This window comes from Megalobrama amblycephala, linkage group LG10 (assembly GCF_018812025.1).
Source record: "Megalobrama amblycephala isolate DHTTF-2021 linkage group LG10, ASM1881202v1, whole genome shotgun sequence".
NCBI classification, from domain to species: domain Eukaryota; kingdom Metazoa; phylum Chordata; class Actinopteri; order Cypriniformes; family Xenocyprididae; genus Megalobrama; species Megalobrama amblycephala.
The window spans coordinates 14,977,283-14,988,954 of NC_063053.1; the positions used below are offsets into that span (position 1 = coordinate 14,977,283).

The following is an 11,672-nucleotide window of genomic DNA, read 5'->3' on the forward strand; positions in this document are numbered from 1 at the left end:
CTTCTGCAATAATCTGCTGTGTCTTCTTTAAAAAGGGACCAGAGGTCCATGAATTACAACCATTTAAGTTCAGATCTATGCTTAAAAAGGGTGGTGACAGGTAACAGGTTAAATCATTATGTTTTAAAGTGCCCCTATTATGACATTTGAGTTCCTATTTTTGTTTTTTGAGTCCCCGACAACAGGTTTACAAGCATGAAAGGTCAAAAAACACTTTCATTGTCTTATAATATGCATTTATTTTTACCTTATTAGCTCAACGACGACAAGGATTCTCTTATCGATTCATTTTTCCAAACCCTCGTTTGCGTGACGCTAATCTGTGGTGATTGGTCAGATAACTTCTGCTGGTTAACACCATGGTTAACACACATACAATGCTTGCATCACTTATATTGTATTATAATGATGGTGCTCCGCTCTGTTCTAAAAATAAAGACTCCGAGAGGAAATAAGTTGTTTTGTGTTTATGTTAGCGAACCTAGCCCACAGCTCGGTGGTAAACACCCAGACAGTCATGGTATATGCCTTAGACCAACACAGAAGCGTATTGGTAAAGCAGTTGTACACCAACTTATTGCTCTTTTCTTTATCATAACTCCAAGTAATAACAACGAAAATCATTTGACACATTTCTAGACAATTGCGAGCGAACACATATTGCTGTTAGCTGGTTAGCCGGAGACAGAGCGTACATAATCATACTTACAGGTTGTGATTCAGAGGAGGAAGAAGCTGGTCCAAATAAACTGGGCACTGACCCATCCTACAATAACAACCAGCTTGTGAATCCCTCATTGAACTCATTTAGGTTGAAGAAGTAGTCCTCAGTAAAAAGACGAGAACACAGCACAAGGTTCGGGCTATACTGCTGTGGTATCCTTGTAAAGATGAACTTTAACCACTGATTCTTCACATATTGGCAGAGTTTGAGGGGTTTCCTCAAAGTTTTTCCTGGTGTCTGCGAGCGCAATAAGTGGGTGGGCAATATGATATTTCATTTTGACGTCACAACGAAACGGCTTGGGATTCGTTTTACAAACGACTTGTTTAATTGACTCAGAGTCGACTTACTTTTGAGAGACAATGGCTGCGTCCGAAAACTGGAAAATGCTGCCTTCGGAGAACACATTCCAAGGTAGGAAGGCATCAAGGCACATTCGAATCCAATGTTAGCTTCACTTCCTGTTTCCTTAGATACCATCATCTGATCGATTAGATGTATCCTTTGCTGCCTTTGATATCCCACCACAATCCTGTGCTTTCCATACTATGACAGTTGAGCTAGAAAAAAAAAAGATGGCGTCCGAAAGTTGCGTTTGCTGGTCAGTTTGTGTTTAAATGTACGTTTTTGACCACTTTTTATTTTCCACTTTTGATGTGATTTCTAGCGAGAAATTACTAGGTCCCATTTTATATTAAGTGGCCTTAACTACTATGTACTTACATTTAAATTAATCATTTGATACAATGCACTTATTGTGTACATACATGTTTTTACATTGTACTTATATTTTAAAAACACCTGCATTTAATTACATCTGTAATTAGTTTCTGTAATTACATTTATAATTACACTGTTGACCTATCCCTTACACCTTACCCCTACCCTTAAACCTATCCAACCCACCAAAGCTTTCCCTAACCTTATCCGTATCCCACCTCAATAGCAGCAAAAGTGTTTTACAATTCAATATGAACCCAATAAGTACATTGTAGCCTACTTATTTTTTGATGTAAGTACATAGTAGTTAAGGCCACTTAATATAAAGTGGGACCAATTACTATTGTAGTAATTAAATGTTCGCTTAGTTATCATCAAAGCTCACGCTATTTTGCTGTAGATCATGAAACCGTTACTCTGCCTCAGAAGTCTGTCCGAAATCAGTTTCGTGAGGTGCCTTCATGCACAAACACTGCCTTACAAATCATGGCCTGATAAGGCATCGAGACAACAAGTCAGCTGCCTAGGTTTTCGGGTGCAGCCAATAACTTTATATACGGTGCACTTTCAGATTTAAAACTTTGCAGGATGTTTTAATTCACTTAGAGCTATGTTACACTCTACATGAAAGGTCATTTTCAAAAAATTCATAGTAGGGGCACTTTAATAATATTTTGTTGTGCTTTAAAGAAGTGCACTTGTTTTGATTTGTGACTAACATACTAAAGCCCATATAAGGCAAAGCAAGGGAAGACAAGGCAAGGCAAGTTTATTTTTAGCATATTTCATACACAATGGTAATTAAAAATGATTTACATAGAAAAGCATAGAAAATTCAAATGATTTATGTTTATTTATTTATGGTATTTGTACAAATTACTCAGTATAGTTGCATGGAACCACCTGACATAGCTTTTTTTTTGCTTTCTTTTTTTTTTTTTTTTTTGAGTGAAGGGGTGGGAAAGACACTAGTAAGCCAGGATGCTAATAGTTTCTCATGAACTGAAGCTCTCTGACTCTTACATTCAGACAGGGGTGCCCTGAACTTAGTGATTCAGGCAGCCTTTAGTTAAATATGATTTATGTCAGTTAGTTATGTCAATATTAATTGTTGCGTTTCACTTCCCATTGTTAAGTTGACTGAACAAACACTTATTAAGTAAAGCTGACAATACACTTTTTTAGTAGAAACAACTCAGCCGTCTGCCTCTGATGGCTTTCAGTGCCTGTGACCTGGTTCTTATACTCACGTCTGACCATCTCACTTCCCAATTCTCTCAACTCTTCCAACCAGACAGCCCTAACAAAAAAATAAAAAATAAAAACAAGGATAATTAAAACAGTTTTAAAAATAATCAAATGAGTAAAAAAGATTATACATTGACAAAATTAAGTGCACTCAGTCGGACGTACAGTGGCACAATGCTCATAAAGAAAATGCACAGATAAACAGATGTGTTTTGAGTCTTGATTTGAATGTGACTACTGTTGGAGCACATCTGATCTCTTCAGGAAGCTGGTTCCAGCTGCGCATGGCATAACAGCTAAAAGCAGATTCTCGTTGCTTTAAGTGAATCCTTGGTGACTTGATCCTGATGATCTTAGTGATCTGTTTATATTCTATGAGCATATCTGCAGTGTATTGAGGTCCTAGGCAATTGAGTGATTTATAAACAAGTGACAGTACTTTAAAATCATTTCAAAATGCAACTGGAAGCCAGTGCAAGGACCTGACTGATCTGACTGACCTCACACCAGAGTGGTGTGATATGTTCATATTTTCTGGTTCTGCTCAGAATCCTGACGGCAATGTTCTTTATGAGCTGCAGCTGTCTTATGGTCCATTACAATAATCCACCCTGCTGATGATGAATGCATGAACAAGATTCTCTAATTCTTGCAAAAATTTTTGAGATAATAGTGTGCTGATTTTGTTATTGCTTTTACATGACAACTGAAACTAAGGTCTGGCTCCAAAATCTGTAGCCAATCAGACACACAAGTATTCATTATACTAGTTAATGAATTATCCAGAAACTCACTCTATCAAAGTTCTGTGAACCATTCCCCCTAAAACTGCAACTAACATCCCAAACGTAGCTAACACACAGGCAGAACTAGGTGTCCTGTTACAGGACACAGGAAAACTGATAAGAACATTTTACGATCTGAAAGAATTTTGCAGAGACTAGTGACTCTGACTTCATTCTTTCTGAGAAGGACAAATAAACTCTCTTAATCTTATATATTCTATGTATAACCACATGAGATATGTATAAATATGTATCCAATTTTCCCATCTCATGACTTTCCTTTTATAGGCTTTATTCTATGTATTAATTCTCTCTTTTGAACTATTTTGGTATTAATGTTCCAGAGTTGCAAATTTATCTTGGACTCCAACTTTTGTTTCCTATTTGGTAATTTATGTTACATGTTACTAACTCTGTGACACATTAGTATTATAAGAATCTAGAAGGTTCTTCTCTCATTCATCCAATCCAGTGTCTTATGCTAATATCCTGCCAAAGGACAAAGTTCCCTCCGAGGGGACAACTCCTTATTGGCTCAGACACCTCAAGAGGGTGTGACATCTTCACCCTTTAAAATTACTGATCACAAGATCACACTCTCTCTTTTTCTTTTTTCCTGTACTGAAAATGTTGATGTGAAGATGATGCTAAGAAGCTAGAAGCTTCTAAGGAACCCCAAGCTTGTGCCAGGCTTCGGCCTAGACCTCTGAATCCAACTGGTTCTCTTTCATCAAGACAATATCAGCAAAGATTCAACAGGAGCCTCCACAAATTGCATCAGGACAGTTTTAATTCAAATTGGAGAGACATGCAAGTATCAAACTTAGTCTCATTATTTGATACATTGAGTATCCTTAGAAGGGCCTGTTAAAACTAAACTGATGGTTTGCTCAAGGCTGTTGATCTGCTGAATTTCAAACAATGCTGTAACTTCTTGCTTCCTATTTTGAGCTAATTTGCTACAAATCACACCAAGATTCCTGACTTGATTTATATATGAAATATTATATATATAACGTGTTTAAAGGTAATATATTTTAAATGTACTAAATTGCAACTTTATCATTACAAATTTGCATTTAATATAAATTTAAACTATAACAATTTTCATGTAATTGAAATGAACATACATGGAATTACATGCTAATTTATATCATTTTTCCACTGTCAAACTTCAGCGGAAATAAAAACTCACCATTGCAAAATGGCAACAGGTGGTATTTAGCTGGTAATACGTGACTGTTCATCCTATCAGACATGTAAATGCCCTTTTAACAATAAAAGTGAAGTGAAATACAAAGACTATAGGGAACAAGTGAAAGGTCAGAGTCTTAGCTAGATCGTACAAGCAGACAGATGCGTTTCAAACTATAAATGAAAGAGGAAATGTGGTTACACCATTTCCAAAATTCATGTAGGTATCAACTGATCTTGCCTTGGTATCACAGCTAATTAAAATTTATAGTACATGTATTTCCCTTTCTTCTTAAGAGCTGCAATACAAGCAGGCGTGAAAGCAGCAGTGCTCTGATGTATATTTTAAAGAGAAGACATGCATCTCAAGCATAAGATAAAACCACTCTTTTTGTTTCCAGTCAATTCATGTTTTCTGTGGTTAGTGGTTAGGTGAGGTATTCCCTGAATTTGACATCAGCGTGATGTCCACATCATTACAAAGGAACTATTTAAAATGAAATGGAAAAAAGCATTTCTTCAAGGGTTTTATGAGTCGATTGTTGTGGTTATGGATCATCATTAAACATACTCGATCACTGAACATCTCTCATAATGAGATATAAGATCTAATATTGAATACAATTTACAAAAGATATTCATTTATTTTACATATTGAAGTATTTAGACATTATTGATTCAAGTAAAATAATACAACAATATACAGGATGACACTCATTAGGACAAAACACTCATTACCGCAAAATGGGAAATTCCTTTGAAGCACGTGCCAAAAAGAGGAAACCAATAAGGTTTAAAGGTCTCAGAGATGAACCACCAAAATGCCTTTCATCATGTTTGCCCTGACTGGACTTCAATGGCTGGACCTTGTTTTTGTCATGTGCCTTCTCTGTTGGACAGACTGTAAGTTCAATAGCTTGTTCAATGACATTTTTTATATTATCTGCACAATTTTTAAACAAACAAATGTTTAGCTTCAAATCTAGGTTTTTACTTTGGCTACATTGTTAGAAAGTCATTGGCAGCCTGCATGTAAACAATGAACCATCCATGTGAAGTTTCACTTGTACTGTCTCCAGGTAGCCCTTCTCAGCAGGATGATATGGCTCCCCTCGAAGTAAAATTCTATTCTTTGGACTTCAGAAATGTCTTACGCTGGAAACATCCACACAAAGCTGCCAAAAACTTGAAATATTTTGTTCAATATAAAATGTAAGCATGCACAACTTTCTTGTCAAAAATTGTAATTCTGTTTGTAACTTGGAAATATCAGCACCAACCAAATTAAGATAAATGGTATGATGAATCCTCACATTTTTGTAGCAAGGAAATTGCTTTTTCATATATTTTTTTTTTTTATATTATATTTTCATATTGGTGACCTCTCTTGATTTTAGATATGGAGACAAGGAGTGGACTAATTCTGAAGACTGTCAAGGCATCCACGAGCTTGAGTGTGACCTGAGCGAGGCGACAGCAGATCCCAGAGAATGGTACTATGCCAGGGTCCGTTCCTTCTCCCCTGAGGGCTTCTCATCATGGGTCCTTAGCCACAGGTTTTACCCTCAGTGGGAAAGTAAGTATACTACATTGCTTTAATTCTACTTACTACTCTTCTTACAATTAAACACACTGTCTACATATGAAATTATCTTCTATATGGTTGATTTTGGTATAAGGTCATTCCATGTCAATTCAACCAGAGGTTTTGTTAATATTTTTCTGTAGAAAGACAAACATAAATAGTGATAAGAGCCAAAATATTAAATGTTACAGATGTACAGTACTGTGCAAAAGTCTTAGGCACGTCAGTATTTTCACCCCCCAAAAAAGGTTTTAAGCCAGTTATTTATATCTTTTGCTGTAGTGTGTCAATAGGAAATATCCGTTCACATTTCCAAACATTCATTTTGCCATTAATTGTAATAATCCAGTGTGATTTTTGAATACACAAGGAGTCTGACAACAGCCGGTGCTCCACACAGTGATCTGATCTCACCATCACCGAATCCGTCTGTGATTACATGAAGAAACAGATGAAACTGAGACAAACCAAATCCAGGAGAACTGTGGCCGTGTCTCTAAGATTCTTGAAGAAACCTGCCTCCAAAGATACAGTACTGTGAAGAGTTTTAGGCACTTGTGTAAAAATGCTGTAATAAAAAAATACTGTTATAAATAGATTTTATTCATCAATTAACTTATATTAACTAAATCAAAACAATATTTTGTGTGACCACCCTTTGCATTTAAAACAGCTCTTGTCCAGGTACACATTTTTCAGGTAGCTTTGGAGGCAGGTTTCTTAAAATCTCTTGGAGACACGGCCACAGTTCTTCTGGATTTGGTTTGTCTCAGTTTCATCTGTTTCTTCATGTAATCACAGACGGATTTGATGATGGTGAGCTCTGATCTCCATGTGGAGCACCGGCTGTTATCAGTCTTATTGTGTATTCAAAAATCTCACTGGATTATTACAATTAATGGCAAAATGAATGTTTGGTAATGTGAACAGATATTTCCTATTGACATACTACAGCAAAAGATATAAATAACTGGCTTAAAACCTTTTTGGGGGGTGAAAATACTGACGTGCCTAAGACTTTTGCACAGTACTGTATATTTACTGAGTAATCCACTATTTTGTGAATGAACATTTTCACCTGAGATTTGGAGCCAAATTAGAGGGCTGTAAAAATGACTGATGGCAGCATCATTATTTTATTTTTACACAGAGAATGGAAGATCTATTAGTAAAATCTGTTGACTTTAGCAATCTTTGTTTCATCATATGCCAACGGTGACAGTACAAAAATGACAAAAAGCACTTTTTTTTTTTGTTTGTTTGTTTTTTTGCCTCAAGTTTACATGCCTGTAACTCAATAAGTATTAAAGATATCTTAATATCCTTTTAGATTCTGGTTCTTACCAAACTTTCCTTTTGGTGTCTTCATTTTAAAGACCTTTCGATGGTTCAATCCCAGAGATATGGAGATCTTAATGAGGCTCCATGAGTAAATTGGTAAATTGTACACATTTTCAGTGGTCAAGAACCAAATGTTGGTCATTTTGCATACAGCTGATACAGCTTTTTTCTTTTTTCTGTAAGAGGAATATCTAAAGAACAAATAATGTTAAAACTATAAATGCATCTCATTTTTGCAGCTCAATTGCATAGAACATGAAAATGTCTAGATTTTCATTCTTAATAAACTTTTCTTTTGAAATCTTTATTGTTAAGGCCCTATATAGTTCAGTCCCATAGATTTTGGAACCCCAATGTGACTCCATGTCCAAATTGTTGAATTTTACCCATTTTAATGGTCAAGAACCAAAAGTGGGTAACTTTTTAAACAGCTGATAGTTATTGAGTTTGAAGAACAAATAACACTGAAACTAGAAATCTATCTTGTTTCCCTCAATCAAAACAATTGAATACAACACACCAAAAACAAACATTTTTCGGAAGTTCAAATGTTGATACATATTTCTAGTTTCAAAATGATTTGTTGTTCAGATAATCCTCTTTAAAAGAAAAAAGTATCAGTTGTATGCAAAGTGACTTACATTTGGTTTTTGACCACTGAAAATGTGTACAATTTACCAATTTACTCATGGAGCTGCATTGAGATCTCCATATCTCTGGGACTGAACCATCGAGGGCCTTTAAGATGAAGATAACAGAAGTAAAGTTTGTTAAGAACCAGAATATATTAAGATATCCTTAATACTTCTTGCATTACAGGCCTGCAGACTTGAGGCAAAAAAACATAAGAAGTGCTTTTTGCCATTTTTGAACAATCACCGTTGGCATATGATGCAACAAAAATTGCTCAACAGATCACTGAAGTCAACAGATTTTACTAATAGACCTACACATCTCTGTGTAAATATTTCTAAAGTCATTTTTGCACCCCTGTAAATTGGCTCCAAATCTCAGGTGAAAATGGTCATTTTGACCCCTTCTACAAAATAGTGGATTACTTAAATATATATCTGTGACATTTAATATTTTGGCTTTCATCACTATTTATGTTTGTCTTTCTACAGAAAAAAAAAAAAGGCAGAGAAAGTTTCCGAAATCATTTGACATGTAATGACCCTATGGATGTGCCAATCAAAGAGGAAGAAAGATTACACAATGAACTTTGTGATGGCAATGGCATAACTTTTTTTTTTTTTTTTCTGTGGAAGTTCTCACCTAATAACTTCCTCTAAATTACAGCCAGTTTCAGCCCACCCCAGTTAAAGGTGACTGTGACAGGACAGACCATTACAGTTCAGATCAAACCTCCGAGGACACCACTGCGAGGACAGAAGGGCTCTAGAATACGAGTGACAAAACTACAGAAACTGGCATTCAGAATATACTTAATGCACAATGGTGTAGATGAGGTAAGAAATTATAGATTTAAACAATATGACATGGTCAAGAGTGGTGTTGCTCAGATTATACACAACTTCAGTTCAATAATCTAAAGGTTAATATTAACTTAACATTTTAAACACTATTTTCAGTTACTTTGTCTGTTTTGCTCCACAAACGAAACAAAGAATTCAAACTAAGCAAAAGAATTAACCATTGCGCGTCTCCGAACAACACACAGTAAATGAACGAATCAGTTAAGTAAACGATTCAATAACTCACTCTTAAAGAAAGTCACTTAAAGATATAACCTGCAGAAATCCTTACCGCTAATGTACAAACTGACAACACGTAAACACTGACAAGCGGAGTGATACAACCAGTGAAAAGTCCAGCGCTGTTATATTAGCACTCTTGGAACGCCTCTAGCCCAATCAGATTTAAGGACTGGAACTACTTGTTGAATATTAAAGGGATAGTTCACAGAAAACTGTCATCATTCTGTCAAAACTATGTCATTACTTACTCACCCTCATTTCGTTCCAAAACTTATGACATTCTTTCTTCTCTGGAACATAAAAGGTTATTTTTAAGAAATGTCTCAGTGTAATAGGCCTATATATTTTTTTTTCACACAATGGAAATCGAACTGGAATGATCACCAAACTTTTATTTATTTATTTATTTTTACAACTTGCTATAGCAAAAGATCTGTATAGGAAGATTAACATGTGCAGAGCAAATTACACTTCATTTAGCTTATGTTTTTTCCAAAATGTTCAACATTTTAGATAATAATAACTGTCCGACAGCCGTTATTATATTCAATTCAATTCACATTTATTTGTATAGCGCTTTTCATAATTCATATCGTTTCAAAGCAGCTTTATACAAAATGTATGTCTACATTACAGTTTTCAGAGTTGACTGTACATATACAAATCATGCAATTAGCTAACAATATATTAGTTTAAACAATGTATTCATTTAAAGTAGAAACAATGAGCTCAATGAAGTAAAGAATGCATGCATGTTGTTAACAAATGTTAAAAATGTTGTTAAAAATGATAATCCCTGTAATTATTATAAATGACTCCAAACTCATCAAATTCAGTATGCTAAACCTTGACAAAAATCATCTTTTCCAAATAGGAAATTCATGAAACAGACAGTTGCTCCAAGGAGCTTGTGATTGAGAGGCTACGTCCGAAAACCACCTACTGCCTTCAGGCTCTGTCCGTTACTCCTCGCTCAGGCCGCAAAAGCTTACGGAGTTCCAGCACCTGCGTCAACACTCAGTGAGGGTTTAGTGTCTCCCACAGGTAAGCCTTACGTAACATGTGATATGGTTTCTTTAGTAAGGGGAACACCTGAGATAAAAGATGGTGTCCATGACAAGTTTCCGCCTTTGTGCTTTCTCCAAGTTGCCTCCTGGGCATTGATGGTTGGTAGACAAAAAGACGACAAAGTGAGCGCAGACACGCTACTTGTCATTCGAGACAAAGATTGCACCCTTGAGACACCCTCAGATCAAGTTACAACCACCTTAGGATAAATTAGAGTGATTGTTCAATTTCCTAAGAGTTTCAATTCTGAGAATTTTGAGGGTTCTCTTTTGCCACATACAAGATGCACTAGTATTTTTAGAGTATTTGTATTATTTCCAATTTTCGATTATAACACTTCTGTTTTTTCTGCCTGCAGGGTGAGGCTGCTTCTGGACCTTTGTTCAACATGAAAATTACACACATGCACACTAGCCTACATAGTGGAATGTCTGCAAATTTTCACCAAGGCCACCTTTACTATAAGATGGAATATAAGCCAGGCCTAGCCTTTTGGTTACATTAAAGCTGAAGTGTGTAATTTCTGTGCCACTAGAACAATCAAAGGGAACATGAAAAATAATGACTGTTTACATATGGGTTTCCTGAACACTCATCTTTTATTGGCTGGTTTGAGCCAACAGTATAGTGTGAAAGGTGTTTTTTTTTTTTTTTTTTCTTTTTTTTTTTTTCTCTCAGGGAAATCAACTTACTTGAAGTTATTTATTATTAAGTTATGGTATTAACTTGGATAGTATTTTAAAGGGTTAGTTCCTCAAAAAATGAAAATTCTGTCATTAATTACTCATCCTCATGTTATTCCAAACCCATAAGACCTTTGTTCATCATCGGAACACAAATTAAGTTATTTTTAATAAAATCTGAGAGCTTTATGTCCCTCCATTGACAGCCTACACAACTACCACTTTCAATCCCCAGAAAGGTAGCTAGAAAATTTCTTTACTACCTTTATTTTATTTTATTTTATAAAAAAATAACTTAATTTGTGTTCAGATGATGAACAAAGGTCTTATGGGTTTGGAACGACATGAGGGTGAGTAATTAGTGACAGAATTTTCACTTTTGGGTGAACTAACCCTTTAACATAAACATACACACTTCAGCTTTAATGCTAATGACTGTTGAAAATGTATACATTAACTAATAGTCATGTTTAAGGCTGACACACAAACACCAGACAAAAGTAGTTATGATACACATTATGATACAGTGTTGGAACACAACAAATATAAATGTTTACAGCACATGACAGAAAATAAAAAGAAATGATGAAAGAAAAACAATGCCTA

General features: G+C 35.4%; 1 protein-coding gene across 2 annotated transcripts; it reads left to right on the forward strand.

Annotated features, from left to right (window-relative positions):
* The first annotated feature begins 949 nt into the window (after positions 1–949).
* il22ra2 (interleukin 22 receptor, alpha 2) lies at positions 950–11,663 on the forward strand. 2 transcript variants are annotated; one of them, XM_048204800.1, is made up of 6 exons: positions 950–1,138; positions 5,751–5,883; positions 6,069–6,247; positions 8,897–9,066; positions 10,190–10,359; positions 10,742–11,663. In XM_048204800.1, the coding sequence occupies exons 1-5, from the start codon at positions 1,087–1,089 to the stop codon at positions 10,337–10,339; spliced, it is 684 nt and encodes a 227-aa protein (XP_048060757.1). In that variant the 5' UTR covers positions 950–1,086; the 3' UTR covers positions 10,340–10,359; positions 10,742–11,663. The 2 variants fall into 2 exon arrangements, with proteins under 2 accessions (XP_048060757.1, XP_048060756.1); XM_048204799.1 differs by lacking the exon at positions 950–1,138 and adding an exon at positions 4,509–5,574.
* The last annotated feature ends 9 nt before the right edge of the window (positions 11,664–11,672 follow it).

Bases quoted from the DNA above. Each gene is read 5' to 3' on its own strand.
- il22ra2 (XM_048204799.1), top strand. From the start codon at position 5,493: ATGCCTTTCATCATGTTTGCCCTGACTGGACTTCAATGGCTGGACCTT. The intron at 5,575-5,750 runs GTAAGTTCAATA...TACTGTCTCCAG, and splicing joins CCTTCTCTGTTGGACAGACT to GTAGCCCTTCTCAGCAGGAT. The intron at 5,884-6,068 runs GTAAGCATGCAC...TCTTGATTTTAG, and splicing joins TATTTTGTTCAATATAAAAT to ATATGGAGACAAGGAGTGGA.